At 42.3% G+C, this 15,599-nt stretch overlaps 1 protein-coding gene across 8 annotated transcripts in view; it reads left to right on the top strand.

Annotated features, from left to right (window-relative positions):
• Positions 1-15,599, top strand: part of LOC126262221 (uncharacterized) — a 499,774-nt gene that overhangs the window by 317,817 nt on the left and 166,358 nt on the right. For all 8 annotated transcript variants that reach the window (XM_049958664.1, XM_049958660.1, XM_049958662.1 and 5 more), the window contains one exon: positions 8,829-9,017. In XM_049958664.1, coding sequence (XP_049814621.1) covers positions 8,829-9,017 — 189 coding nt within the window. The remainder of the gene's footprint in view (positions 1-8,828; positions 9,018-15,599) is intronic.

Here is a 15,599-nt window from a genome sequence, read left to right on the forward strand (position 1 = left end):
GCAAAGATTGGGTGGCTGGTATCCTGCAATATGTTCTTTAAACGTCTTATAAAAATTCCTAGTGTTGTTCTTCTTAAAGTCTTGTTCTATCTCATGTAGTCGCCGTTTGTCATAATTTCTTTTTTCCCTCCGAATAGTTTTTGATGTTTGTTTTTGGATTACTAGAAATTGTTGCCATTTTTCTGATGTTTTATGACTATTGAAGCTTTTCCAGGCATTGGTCCTTTCTTCTATTGCTTGGTCACATATTATATTCCACCACCTGTGTTTTCTCCTTCTCAGGGGTTGACCCAATTTCATCGTGGATTTGAGGACGTCCACAAGTTCTGTCCAGTTTGTGGTGTTTGTCTGACTAATTTCCTTGTTGAGTTTTATGTATTCGGGGTCTGGTCTCAGCACTTTGTTTAGTTTTGGCTTTGTTCTGTTGGGTTGTAATCTGGTCTTTATCTGTAGATTATGGTGGTCTGAGTCAAAAAATCCTATTCTCGTTTTCACATTCAGAATTTCTGCTGTGTTACTCTTGGAGATGGCCACATGGTCTATCTGGAATTCACCCAACATTGTGTTGGGCGACTTCCAAGTATACAGTTTCTTGTTGGGTTTTTTGAATTGTGTTGACATAATTACGAGGCCGAAATTTTCGCAAAAGCTTATCAATCTTTCCCCATTCTTGTTAGTTCTCTTGTGAGCTGTATGGATTCCAGTGATTTTCCTGTATTTTTTCTCTTTACCCAATTGTGCGTTAAAGTCGCCTAACAAGATTAATTACATGGTGTTTGGCAATTTTGTTTGTCGTCTCCTCAAGGTCATTCCAGAAGTCATCCACTTTCTGGCGGTTCTTCTTGTTATAGTTATTTGTGGGTGCGTGTGCGTTGATCAAGGTATATGCTTTGTTGGCCGATTTGACGGAGAGTGTTGATATACGTTCTGAGGCAGACTGGAAGTCAATGACAGTCGCTGATAGATTTGTGGACTGCAAATGCTGTGCCAAACTGTTTGAGTCCTTTCTCATTAGTTTAACTGCTGGTTTTCCTTTTTAGATCCTGTAATTGTCTGTATCAAAATGGTTTTCGTCCGTAAATCGTGTTTCCTGGATTGCAAGGATTTTGATCAGGAATTTTTGCAGCACGTCTGTAAGTTGTTTGATTAGTGTTGTATTAGTATTAAGTGTACCGATGAAGTGTCTTTGTTTTGTGTGTAATAATTTGGACGTTGTCTGGTTCTCAACCTTAGGCGTAACATGATGCTCCTGGTCCCCCTGACTCCAATGACCAGGTAAAGCCAGCCTTGCGACTGGTGTCCGGGGTAGTGGATTCATTCCTCGTGTTATCATCATGTTTGGTTTTCAAGTTGAAAACTAACTTGGTGGTGGTCCTTCTGAGGAAAGATCACGAGGAATACGACTTGATTGTTGAGATCAAGAAGGTTGCTGCAGCTGCACCATCTAGGCGAACAGACGCTGACCCCTAACCGCTGGATACCAGGCAGACGTTAGTGGATTTCGTTTGATAGTTTTGGTCCACCCCGGATATTTTATTTCCCCGGTACCCTCCATATCTGGAGAGCATTCACCTATCCGCCACCTGGGGAGGCGCCCGATGGGAGACTTATCAACTCCACACGGGATGGACAGTGCAATATTATAGAGATATAATAACCATAGCAGATGTTCCCAAAGTAAAATGCATTATAATGTTAGTAGACTTTCAGAAAGCCTTCGACAGAGTAAACTATAATTACTTATTTTAAACAATGAAGGCAATGGGTTTCCCACAAAATTCTGCCAATTTAATAGTTAGAATGTTGAGCTAAAGCTCATCCAGAATCCTAATAAAGTCAACCAACTAGAACATTTAATTGCAATAGTTCGGTAAGGCAAGGCTGTCCATTGTTGATGCCCTTGCTTGTCATCACATTAGAAATCTGCTAGCCACTATGCAATAACAGCTAAGAGGATTAAATATGAATGTTCAAACTGTTTTACGTACATAGGCTATATGCTGATGATTTGAGTCTCATGGTTACGAATGCCAGTGATATACAGAAGTCTCTACAGATCAATGGCAAATATGAACTGGCATCAAAATCAGATATTATGAATATTGAATGCAGAATATCAATGTGAAACCCAGGAAAACTAATTCCAATGTGAAATAAAAAAATATATGTTATTAAATGCAGATCCAATATAAATCACACCATCCCTTCGCCAAGGTGCAAGTGCATGGCGTAAGAACTTGAATACAGGCAAACATGTATAATGTTTCGAAAATCATCTATGTGGTGCAAGTGACACCCATTCCTTGAGACATGGCTATCAGAAATATTTCTAGATTTCTGGAAAGTATTTGTCATGGTGCCCCATTGCAGGCTGTTAACGAAGGTACGGGCATATGTAATAAGTTCAGATTTGTGAGCAACTTCTTAAGTAACAGCTAACCCAGTATGTTGTCCTTGATCATCAGAGACAAGGGCATCATCAGGAGTGTCCCAGGGAAGCGTGATAAGACCACTGTTGTTATCTATATACATAAATGATTTGGCTGATGGGATGGGCAGCAATCTGCAGTTTTTTGCTGATGATGCTGTGGTGTATGGTAAGGCGTCGAGGTTGAGTGACTGTAGGAAGATACATGAAGACTTGGACAAAATCTGCAGTTGGTGTGATGAATGGTAGCTAGCCCTAAATTTGGAAATCCGTAAGTTAATGTGGATAAGTAGGGAGATCTCACCTTTAATGTTAGATAACTGTATTACTAGGTCCTGCTAGACACAGTCAAGTCATTTAAATATCTGGACATAACATTGCAAAGCGATATGAGGTGGAACGCGCTTGTGAGAACTGTTGGAGGGAAGGTGAATGTTTGATTTTTGTTTGTTGGGAGAATTTTAGGAAAGAGTTGTTCACCTGTAAAGGACACTGCAGAACCAGACCAGATTAAAGGAAGACATCAAAGCACTTCCGAGGCACGCTGCTAGATTTGTTACTGGTAGTTTCGAACAACACATAAGTGTTATGGTGATGCTTTGGAAACTCAAATGGGAATCCCGGTAGGGAAGGTGACCACCTTTTCGTGAAAGCTATTCAGAAAATTTAGAGAAGGTGACTGCCGGATGATTCTACTGCCGGCAACATACACTGCACATAAGGACCATGAAGATAAGATAGGAGAAATTAGGGCTCATGTGGAGGCATACAGACAGTCGTTTTTCCCTCGCTTTATTTGCGGGTGGAACAGGAAAGGAAATGACAAGTAGTGGTACAGGTACCCTCCGCCACGCACTGTATGGTGGCTTGCGAAGATCTGTGTAGGTGTAGGTGCAGATGTCGGCCTTAGGTTGATCCATAAGGTGCTGAAACATCTTCAAAGTTTAGCTTGACACTCTAACTCTCCTTGCCAAAGACAGTGGAGTAAATCTTGTGGGTGGTAGTATAAAGTCCAAAGCTTTATATGTATGTACAATGTGTAAGCTGTGGAAGTGGTCATCCAACAGCTCACTTGCATAGTGAATCTGTTCTGGTCAGTATGAATCCACCTATAATTGTGCAACGTGTCCCAACTGGATTTCACCATCTCAGGCATTTTTAATGAAAGTTCAGTTATATGCAGGCGAATATTCTAGCAAGGAATGTGACAGAGGAAAAGGAAATATATCTTAAATTAATGGAAAACGAAAGTACAGATGTGACAGAACTAAAATTGCCAGTCTACAATTAGAAAGCCATGTGAAAAAAATATCAGCTCCCAGAATCTGCTATCAAATGTGAAGGCAACTGATATAAAGGAATTAACAGGAGAGCTCTGACCAACTCAAGACTTTATGATATCCACTTTAAAGACTCACCCTTGCAGGCACCTTATAATTTCATCAACAGCGAATAACACAGATTCGTGTATAAAAAAGTAACTGAAATCTGGCATGTTGTCAGGCAGAAGTCAGCAAGTATAAAAAGAATGGCTCCCAAAACTATACTGCCAGCAGGTTTTCTGAATCCAGATGATCGTTAACCAGCCACAAAACACACTGCTGTGAACTGGTTTAAAGGATGTGCAACACTCTGTATGACAGAGAGGAAGATTTTAGCCTGTACATCACTACACTGCATTGCAGCTTAATGGAAAATAAAATTTATGAGGAAATGTTTGTGAATTTCTTGAGACTTACAATATATAACAAACATGTGACTAACTATATATAAACAGAAGATAGGAAAAGAATAAAAGTTAATTAGAATATGTTTCAACTTACCCACAAAACAAAGAAGAATTACTTATTTTCATTTTATGTTGCAATACTTCATCTCCAGAGTTGATAACAACTTTCTATATTTAGGACTGAAGCTGAATGTGTTACAATATACACAATAATTCATAAAATGATTTTGTTTTATGTTTTCATGATTTGTTTGTGTAGTGTTAACATCATTATAAAATTTTGAAAAAAATGATTGGGAGGGGAAGAGGTGAGAGGACAGCATAGCTCACTGCCGTGTGCAGGACCCGGATTCAATTTCTGGTAATGCCAGAGACCTTTTTTTGGGGGGGGGGGCAGGGGGGGGGGGGCTGGAATGGTTACACTTGGCCTCATGATGCCACTGAAGACCTAATTGATTCAGAGATAGTGGCTCAAAGGTCTGGAAAGCCAACAACAGCCGGGAGGATGCTGTGCTAAATCCAGGCCTCTCCATTCTCTTGGTGCAATGTAGTTGAGGATGACACAGTGGCTGCTCCACAATGTACAGGCCTCTGGACCTGATTGTGGAGATCAGCATATAACATTTTGTTAATGTTTTTGGGATATGTATTTGTTCTTCTGTCAACAGACCTTTTTGGAATCCTACTTGAAAATCTCCCAGTGTGTGCTCAACATAGGATATATAGTGATAGGATCGTGCATGTTACTGGGAGTAGTGAGGTGCCACAATAATTATTATAATCATTCACCTCTGCAATATTTTCTTTCTTGTATAGAGGATGAATCAAGATTAATTACCATTCATTTTGTAGGCCTTCTTTCTTGTATATGTTTGGCTATAGTTTAATGCAGACCAGTTGTTCCTTCAGATACAAGCTTCCACAATTCTGCTATAATGGAGTTCTCTTCCGCAGCCTTGTTCTTGTAGTGTGCGGATATTGTTTGATCTCATTGTAGTCTGGAGCCCCCCCCCCCTCTCCCCCATCATTTATCCTTTTGCAACATGCTGCACAGCGTCCTCTCTGGCCAGATGCAGTGCTTGTACTGATGCGTAGCTGTGGCTCCTTTGCTTGCCCAACACTTCCAGGGCTCACAGGTGAACATTGAGCTACGAGGCAGTTACGGCTTTCCTCCTCCTCTGCTGTCATCTGTGGCCCAGACTGCTGGGTGGCACAGGTGCTTTCCCGACCTTTGCTTGGGTGCACCGTGTTGACGCCACTTTCCCCAGCAGGTGCCTGGAGGGGTGCCCAGTCGGTGCCTTCTTCTCTCTCCATCTTTGGGGACTTTTCGATGCTTCTGACTTTGAAACTCTTCCGCTTGCTTTGTGCTGAGCGAACACTGGTATTATTTGCATATGTGCCATCTCTCTACATGTTTTCCACCCCAGTGTGTGCAGTGTGACAGTTCCTTTCCGCCAGTCTTGCATTTCCTGGAAGCATGATCACCCACGCGTTTGACCCGTGTTGTGGGTTGGTTGCAGCAAAAGGCCACATACCCATACAGTATTGTGGTTGAACTTCAGTGTTAGGCGGCATCAGTTGGGGGTTGAGGGAAAGGGGGGGGGGGGCTGGCTTTGTGGCCATGTTTACTCTTTTTAAAATTTCTTTAATATTTGTGGGAATTACTTCATTTGTAGTTTAATTCTTTCTTGTTCAATAGTTCCATTTCATACTTCCACTTATGGTTTGCCATTTGTGCTCTTCGGGTTTGATATAATTATCATAATTCTTTTTCTTTTCTTCTCCTTCTTCTTTCTGGCCTTATTCCCTACCATCAAAAGATCGACATGTTAATTACGGTATTGGGCAGTGTTGGTGGTAGAGAATGGCCAGCTGCTCTTCCTGTCTCCGTCCGTTTGGAGGAGGACAATGGGACCAGATCTTAGAGATTTTAAGTAAAAAAGTAGTTGAGTAGGGGGAGGGGGGGGAGGGAGAGAGAGAGAGAGAGAGAGAGAGAGAGAGAATAATTGAGAACCTATACTTGGGCCAAGAATTAAAAGTACAAATTGGAGAAAAGATATGAAATGAATATGTAGCAGGCAGAGGAGTCAGATAAGGATATTGCCTATTTCCCACCTTATTCATTGTATGTTGTAAAAGAAGGTTCTGAAGGAAACAAAAGTGTCTGTCAATGGAAATTCACTGATGACATGTGGTACTTTTGTCGGAAGGTGAACTTCCAAAGAACAGAATTAAGTCTGAGTGCAGCATGTCAAGAGAATGCCACTGGAATTAATAACACAAAGTTGATCTGGAAAGTAATGCCACTGAGACCATTAAAATTAATATTTATGAGCAGAATGCTACAGTGCATAAAAATTCTTTGAAATAAGACCCTGTTGTATGAGCACATTGTTGCCAGTAAGATTTCAAAGTGTTTTACACCCCCAGGAGGTCAGGATTGCAACAACCTCTAGAGAATGGATGACAACAACTTTCACATTGTCAATATTCCCAAACTGGTGTCCTTTCAAGAGTGTTCTGAACTGGGAAAAAGTCTGATGGAGTGTGTTCAGAACTGTGGGAGGGGTGGGGGGATACCATTGCCATTCTGTTTTTCACCAGATAGTCCCTCATCAAGGAAATGGTGTCGCTGGGCGTCTTGTCCTGTTGGAGAGTTCAAGAATTGGCTATGTGTAGTCTGGCATCTGTGACTGTTTAGTTTCCGTCTTCTGAACAATTCCCCATAAAAGACAAAATTAACAGTCTGTTCAGCAAGTTCAAATTCATGGTCGATCATATCATTAGTAGAATGAGATTTTCACTCTGCAGCGGAGTGTGCGCTGATATGAAACTTCTTCACAGATCAAAACTGTGTGCTGGACCGAGACTCGTACTCGGGACCTTTGCCTTCTGCGGGCAAGTGCTCTACCATATGAGCTACCCAAGCACGACTCACGCCCCATCCTCACAGCTTCAGTTCTGCAAGTATTTTTAAGACCAGGTTTGAACACACTTTCTTGATGTACAGTTGTTAAGTTACAATCCTGTTGATCATGGTTTTGTATATACCATAATCTGGGTGCTGTCAGACAGATGCATATTCCACAGTCTGTGTTCAAAAGTTCACGCACCCAAGTCACACCGTCTTCATGTTTCAACGTCGTAGGGCATCCAGAGCAAATTTTGTCGTTGACTTCATCCCCGACTTTCAAAAATGTTTATATGCCACCGAAACATCTGTTGTTTTGACAGACATTTGTTTCCAGATGTTTCAATCACTGGAAATATTTAAGCAGTGAACTTGACAAGTTCGCGTAGGGAGAAGTACTGACACTCTGGTTAGCTCGACAGAAACAGATTGGTTGTGTTAGGAAGTTAATGTCACCTGTTAACTAGCATGGGTGGTGTGCTCCAACCATTACAGGCGTCAGAACAGAACTGTTGATGACATTACTTTCCAGATAAAACTTTTTGAAATAAGGGTATTTCATTCATATAGAGCAAAGTAAGACACCTGTAAGATTAGAACAGGACACAGTTGAACAAATAAAATGTTTCCAGTACTGAGGCACCTTAATAAAGCAGAATATGACATTCATCCAAGAAGTTCTGCCCCATATCATCCTGTTATAAATGATGAAATTGTACAAGTGTAAGGTCCTAGATCTTCCTTAAAGTCATAGTGCATGCTACTACTTACAAGATTCAGTTGTTGTGTGTGTCAAGTGTGTAAATTTCTGTGGAATCAGGGAAATGGATTACTCTTGTGACGGTGAGGTTTCCAGCAGACTGACAAGTCCAAGGCTGCCATAAGTTTTTTGCTTAGTCTTAATAGTGTTGCTTTATTAGGTGCACCTAACAGTATAAAAATTCCACACGTTATGTTAAAATACTACTACTTGCATTTCCACATTCAGTAATATTGTTGTGCCAAGTACTTTTTCTCCAGCAACCGTAAGATCCATGACAGACATGCTTCATTGTCTGATAGATTTTTTCTCCTCAACATTTTTTCATTGTGTGCAAATGCTCTGTTGATTAATTTCCTAGCCATGTACATCGTACTAAAATTACAGAGTCCAGATTTTCTGGGGGTCAGGAATTTAGGTTTTCACATTGCGTGCTCACCGTTAGTGTATGACTAGCTTCAGGAGGCATGGTAAAGAGAACGGAACAGAAAGAGAAGCCAGAGACAACAGATTGTATTAAAGGACATTAAAAGTGTGAACCTGATGACACAATAAAACAGTATCTTAACACAATTTGAGAGGGAGGGGGAATATTTGTGTTTTTACAATTCACTGGAGCCACAAAGATTAGGTAACTCGTATGAAAGAGCGTTGTTTTCCGCAAAACTGGGAACAGGATGGAACCAAGTATTGGTGTATGCATTGTAAACATTATTGACCCACTTCTTTTTATCTCAGAGTGTACAAAAGAGATACGTAAGTGGAAGTATTGTCTACTATTAAACTAGAAGTTAACATTAGTTATGATTTAGTAAGATGTTGAAACAATGGCTTTCGTGCAGACAATTTTTGCGTCCATCATTGTGCATTAAAATGCCTTTTTTTTTTTTTTTTTTTTTTTTTTTTTTTTTTTTTTTTTTTTTTTTTTTTTTTTTTGACAGACCTTGATATGTGTGGAATACAGCTGCAACAATGTAATGCTCTGGAACTGTTTTTACAGACATGGCGGGGTGCAAAGTCTCGCACGGTGGGTGCGGGTAACAAAACGGCACCGAGCAGAACAACAGTGGCACCTCCGGTAGCGGCAGTGTCTCCACCATCCCCGGGAGAGTCTTCCAGTTCCACAGTCACACCAGCAGGAGCTACTAGAGGAGACACACAGACTACCACTACGTCCAGAAGCAGAAAGGTCTATTGTTCTCTGATAAGTGACTTCGTTTTTTATCAGGCATCTTTGGTCTTTTTAAGATGACTTCTCAGCATAAAAGGTTTTCTCCCCATTCTAGAGGAAAATTGTATGATTTTTGTCTCCATTTGGCTGTTTTATAAGTAGCAATAAATAACAATACCAAACGTATGTGAAGTTTTTCCAACTTCAGGTTAAACAATATATATATATATATATATATATATAGGGAAACATTCCACATGGGAAAAATATATCTAAAAACAAAGATGATGTGACTTACCAAACGAAAGCGCTGGCACGTCGATAGACACACAAACAGACACAAACATACACACAAAATTCAAGCTTTCGCAACAAACTGTTGCCTCATCAGGAAAGAGGGAAGGAGAGGGAAAGACGAAAGGATGTGGGTTTTAAGGGAGAGGGTGAGGAGTCATTCCAATCCCGGGAGCGGAAAGACTTACCTTAGGGGGAAAAAAGGACGGGTATACACTCGCGCACGCACGCACGCACGCACACACACACACACACACACACACACACACACACACACACACACACACACACGTGTGTGTGTGTGTGTGTGTGTGTGTGTGTGTGTGTGTGTGTGTGTGTGTGTGTGTGTGTGTGTGTGTGTGTGCGCGCGCGCGAGTGTATACCCGTCCTTTTTTCCCCCTAAGGTAAGTCTTTCCGCTCCCGCTCCCGGGATTGGAATGACTCCTTACCCTGTCCCTTAAAACCCACATCCTTTCGTCTTTCCCTCTCCTTCCCTCTTTCCTGATGAGGCAACAGTTTGTTGCGAAAGCTTGAATTTTGTGTGTATGTTTGTGTCTGTTTGTGTGTCTATCGACGTGCCAGCGCTTTCGTTTGGTAAGTCACATCAGCTTTGTTTTTGTATAATAGAGGGAGAGGCCCTGGACGTGTGGAATATTTGTGTATAAGGAAGTGGCATCAATGGTTACAAGGATGGTTTCTGGGGGTAACAGATTGGGTAAGGATTCCAGGCATTCGAGAAAGTGGTTGGTGTCTTTGATGAAGGATGGGAGACTGCATGTAATGGGTTGAAGGTGTTGATCTATGTAGGCAGAGATACACTCTGTGGGGGCTTGGTAACCAGCTACAATGGGGCGGCCGGGATGGTTGGGTTTATGAATTTTGGGAAGAAGGTAGAAGGTAGGGGTGCGGTGTGTCGGTGTGGTCAGGAGGTTGATGGAGTCAGGTGAAAGGTTTTGTAGGGGGCCTAAGGTTCTGAGGATTCCTTGAAGCTCCGCCTGGACATCAGGAATGGGGCTACCTTCGTAAACTTTGTATGTGGTGTTGTCTGAAAGCTGACGCAGTCCCTCAGCCACATACTCCCGACGATCAAGTACCACAGTCGTGGAACCCTTGTCCGCCGGAAGAATGACGATGGATCGGTCAGCCTTCAGATCACGAATAGCTTGGGCTTCAGCAGTGGTGATGTTGGGAGTAGGATTAAGGTTTTTTAAGAAGGATTGAGATGCAAGGCTGGAAGTCAGAAATTCCTGGAAGGTTTGGAGAGGGTGATTTTGAGGAAGAGGAGGTGGGTCCCGCTGTGACGGAGGACGGAACTGTTCCAGGCAGGGTTCAATTTGGATAGTGTCTTGGGGAGTTGGATCATTAGGAGTAGGATAAGGATCATTTTTCTTCGTGGCAAAGTGATGCTTCCAGCAGAGAGTACGAGTGTAGGACAGTAAATCTTTGATGAGGGGTGTTTGGTTGAATCTGGGAGTGGGGCTGAAGGTGAGGCCTTTGGATAGGACAGAGGTTTCGGATTGGGAGAGAGGTTTGGAGGAAAGGTTAACTACTGAATTAGGGTGTTGTGGTTCCAGATTGTGTTGATTGGAATTTTGAGGTTTTGGAGGGAGTGGAGCTGGAAGTGGGAGATTGAGTAGATGGGAGAGACTGGGTTTGTGTGCAATGAGAGGTGGTTGAGGTTTGCTGGAAAGGTTGTGAAGGGTGAGTGAGTTGCCTCTCCGGAGGTGGGAAACCAGGAGATTGGATAGTTTTTTGAGGTGAAGGGTGGCATGCTGTTCTAATTTGCGGTTGGCCTGTAGGAGGATGCTCTGAATAGCCGGTGTGGATATGGGAGAGGAAAGATTGAGGACTTTTATTAAGGATAGGAGTTGACGGGTGTGTTCGTTGGCTGAGTTGATGTGTAGGTGAAGGATTAGGTGGGTGAGGGCAATGGATTGTTCAGTTTGGAACTGGTATAGGAACTGATGGAAAGAAGGGTTGTAGCCAGAGATGTGAACTTTAAGTGTGAGGCCTTTGGGGCTAATGCCAAATGTCAGACAAGCCTGAGAAAATAAAATATGGGAGCATAATTGGGCTAGGGCGAGGGAATGTTTGCGGAGGGAATGTAAATAAAACTTAATGGGGTCGTTGTGGGGGTGTTGTGAGGATGACATGGTATTAGAAGGTGGAAAGTGTAACATGAGGTTGAAATGAAAATGAAAGATAAAAATATATGGGGAGAGATAAAGGTGAACTAGAAAGCAGCTGGAGATCTGGTATGAAAAAAGGCGAAAAAGTGTTGGTTAAGTTGATCCTGTGGTGAACTTAGGTTGGTAGACAACGATGTGCATAAAGGTTAGGTGGTTGTGTTGCCACTAAAACACGTTAAAGGACGGAGAAATTCGGGAAAATTTCGAAAAAATGTGTAAATGTATTAAAAGGAGTGGTGTTGTGGTGAAAGATTACGAAAATGGGGCTAACAATTGTCTGACGAAGAAATAATGACATTAAAACCTGTGGGGAGCGGCTAAAAATGATCGGTGATGTGCGAAAAACGGAAGTGGAAATAAAGTGAAAGTTATTAGAACTAGCCAAAATGGTTGTTTAATACGTGAAAGCAGCTGGTATTGAACTAGAAACGGTGGATTTTATAGCAGCGGTAGTGTTGAAAGCGGAAAATAAATTTTTTTTGGTTATGGTTTGGAAGTGGGTTACGTATTATTGAGTATATATAGGCGGGATAAAATTGTATAGTAGAGTACGGTAAAAAGGGAAAGGTGAATACAAAGTGAGACTACTGGTAAAAACAGAAAGAGAAAATAAAATAGAAAGAGAAAATAAGACGACAGGAAAGATTTCGAAATGCAACAGCGACAATAACAAACGTAATTGTTGGGTTCAAATTAATGATATGATTATAATAGAGGGAAACATTCCACGTAGGAAAAATATATCTAAAAACAAAGATGATGTGACTTACCAAATGAAAGTGCTGGCAGGTCGACAGACACACAAACATACACACAAAATTCAAGCTTTCTCAACAAACTGTTGCCTCATCAGGAAAGAGGGAAAGACGAAAGGATGTGGGTTTTAAGGGAGAGGGTAAGGAGTCATTCCAATCCCGGGAGCGGAAAGACTTACCTTAGGGGGAAAAAAGGACGGGTATACACTTGCTCGCTCGCGCGCGCGCCCCCCCCCCCCCCACACACACACACAGACATATTTAAAGACAAAGAGTTTGGGCAGAGATGTCAGTCGAGGCGGAAGTGCAGAGGCAAAGATGTTGTTGAATGACAGGTATGAGTGGCGGCAACTTGGAATTAGCGGAGATTGAGGCCTGGTGGGTAACGGGAAGAGAGGATATATTGAAGAGCAAGTTCCCATCTCTGGAGTTCGGATAGGTTGGTGTTGGTGGGAAGTATCCAGATAACCCGGACGGTGTAACACTGTGCCAATATGTGCTGGCCGTGCACCAAGGCATGTTTAGCCACGGGGTGATCCTCATTACCAACAAACACTGTCTGCCTGTGTCCATTCATGCGTATGGACAGTTTGTTGCTGGTCATTCCCACATAGAATGCGTCACAGTGTAGGCAGGTCAGTTGGTAGATCACGTGGGTGCTTTCACACGTGGCTGTGCCTTTGATCGTGTACACCTTCCGGGTTACAGGACTGGAGGTGGGTCCTGCTTTGACGGAGGACGGAACTGTTCCAGGCAGGGTTCAATTTGGATAGTGTCTTGGGGAGTTGGATCATTAGGAGTAGGATTAGGATCATTTTTCTTCGTGGCAAAGTGATATTTCCAGCAGAGTATATATATATATATATATATATATATATATATATATATATATATATATATATATACCTGTCATTCAACATCATCTTTGCCTCTGCACTTCCGCCTCGACTGACATCTCTGCCGAAACTCTTTGCCTTTACAAACGTCTGCTTGTGTCTGTGTATGTGCGGTTGGATATGGGTGTGTGTGCGAGTGTATACCTGTCCTTTTTTCCACCTAAGGTAAGTCTTTCCGCTCCCGGGATCGGAATGACTCCTTACCCTCTCCCTTAAAACCCACATCCTTTCGTCTTTCCCTCTCCTTCCCTCTTTCCTGACGAAGCAACCGTTGGTTGCGAAAGCTAGAATTTTGTGTGTATGTTTGTGTTTGTTTGTGTGTCTATTGACCTGCCAGTGCTTTCGTTTGGTAAGTCACATCATCTTTGTTTTCCCACGTGGAATATGTGTGTGTGTGTGTGTGTGTGTGTGTGTGTGTGTGTGTGTGTGTGTGTGTGTGTGACGCTGCCATCCACATCAGTATATCTTGTGTAAGATGTTTCATATCTCCATAGCTACTGCACCCTATATCACTTCAAACCTGCGTACAGTATTTGAGCCTCGGCCTTGCTCTAAGATTATGCCACAATTAACTATTCCTAGATGCGTGGGACTATCAACTTATCCCTTATCTCAGTGAAATTGACCCCGAAAATCTTCTCTGCACTATGTGATTTGGTATTCTGCATTAGTTACTTGATCTACTTGTTGTCCAATTTTTGGTGTTCTTCTGTGGCACCAAATTTCAAAAGATTCTGTTCTTTTATTGTTTGTACTGTTTTGCTACCATATCAAGCTACGCTCCAGACAAATACTTTCATGGAAGACTTTGTAAACCCTCAAATTTACATTTAATGTCAACATTTCTTTCTTTCTCTGAAAAACCCTTCTTGCTATTGCCAGTTTACATTTAATATCCTAGCTACTTCTACCATTTATTTTGTTGCCCATATAGCAAAACTCATTTCCTACTTTGTTTCATTTCGTAAGCTGTTTCCCCCAGCATAAATGATTCGAGTAGACTCCATTACCCTTGTTCTTTTGTTGATGTTCATCATATAACTTTCTTTGTAAGAAGCTACCAACTCTATTCAATAGATCCTTCAAAGTTATTTGCCATCTCTGGCAGAATTGCAGTGTCATCAGCAGAGACTTAAAAGTTTTTATTTCTTCTCCCTGAAATTTAATTCTCTTTCCAAATTTTTCCTTGGTTCCCTTTATTGCTCACTCATTGTTCAGGTAGAATACAATAAAGTGGGAGAATGTAATCCTGTCTCATTGTCTCCTCAATTACTCCTTCCCCTTCCCATCATCAGATTCCTCTAGCCACAACCTGGTATTTGTACAGCTTGTGGGTAGTGTTTTGCTTCCTCTATTTTATCACAGACAGTGCCAGAAATTCCCAGTCAGCATTAGCAAAAGCATGAAATGCTATAAAACTATAGTGTAAGATCAGTTGCGGAGACAGTATTGCTTCATGTGTTCTTACATTTCTGTGGAACCCAAACTGATCTTTCCCCATGTTGGCTTCTACCACTCATTCTATCCCGCTGTAGTTCACTCGTGTTAATATATACAAGCACGACAAATGATGCATTTGTTATATGCACGCCATACAGTAAATGCCTTCATTAGTATTGGAATTAGTATGTTCTAACTTCATACTGTACTGATGATTGTGATTGAAGATAGCATTCTTAATTTTTCATAATACAGCAACCCAGAGTGAGTGGGCCCAGTGTGGTGTAGAGGTAGTGGAGTGGCAGGTTATGGAAGTGGCAGTGGTGGCTGGGAGTAGCTAAGAAATCTCTACTGCAAGATAAAATATACTTTATTTCATCTTGAGTGACACCTCAGAGTGCTGCAGTGCCCCCGGATACACCTCCTGTAGCTGCACGGTCCACTGGCGGCACTGATGATATGAGAAGTCACACCAGTGGAATGGCCATTTAACGTCTGTGTCCTGCTTTGCTGTTACTGTTTATCCCATTGAGCAGCATGTGCCCGAGTTGGCACTAGGTGGCCCTGAGTGAGCAGTGCCAATGACGCTTACATCCTCTGAATTCTCATAGACGTTCACTATCGGGTTTGGAGCCGCCCTGGTGCTGAAGGATAGTGGTAGTACCACCCTGGCTGTGACTTTGACGTGCAAGGCAGAAGTTCGGTGCTGCCTCGGAGCCTGGGGGATGGCTTGTCCATTGTGTGAGTCAAAATCTGTGAGTGCGGACTTATAACAGTGAGCTGGTGGGGTGGAGCTGGCTGCCCAGGTTGGTGTCTGCTGCTGGCTGGTCTGTAGCATGGTGGAAACTTGGGTAGACCAGATGCCACAGAGGGTGCTGCCAGAATGTGCATAACTGTGCTAGAACCAGAGGGTGTTTATAGTGGTTAATAGCACACTTGTAGTGCCGATACATTGCTTCCGGGCATGTTCAGAACAAGCACCCTGTGTCTCCTTGGTATGGAGCAGGACGGCTTCTAATGGCCCGG

The sequence above is a fragment of the Schistocerca nitens genome, chromosome 6 (assembly GCF_023898315.1).
Source record: "Schistocerca nitens isolate TAMUIC-IGC-003100 chromosome 6, iqSchNite1.1, whole genome shotgun sequence".
NCBI lineage: Eukaryota > Metazoa > Arthropoda > Insecta > Orthoptera > Acrididae > Schistocerca > Schistocerca nitens.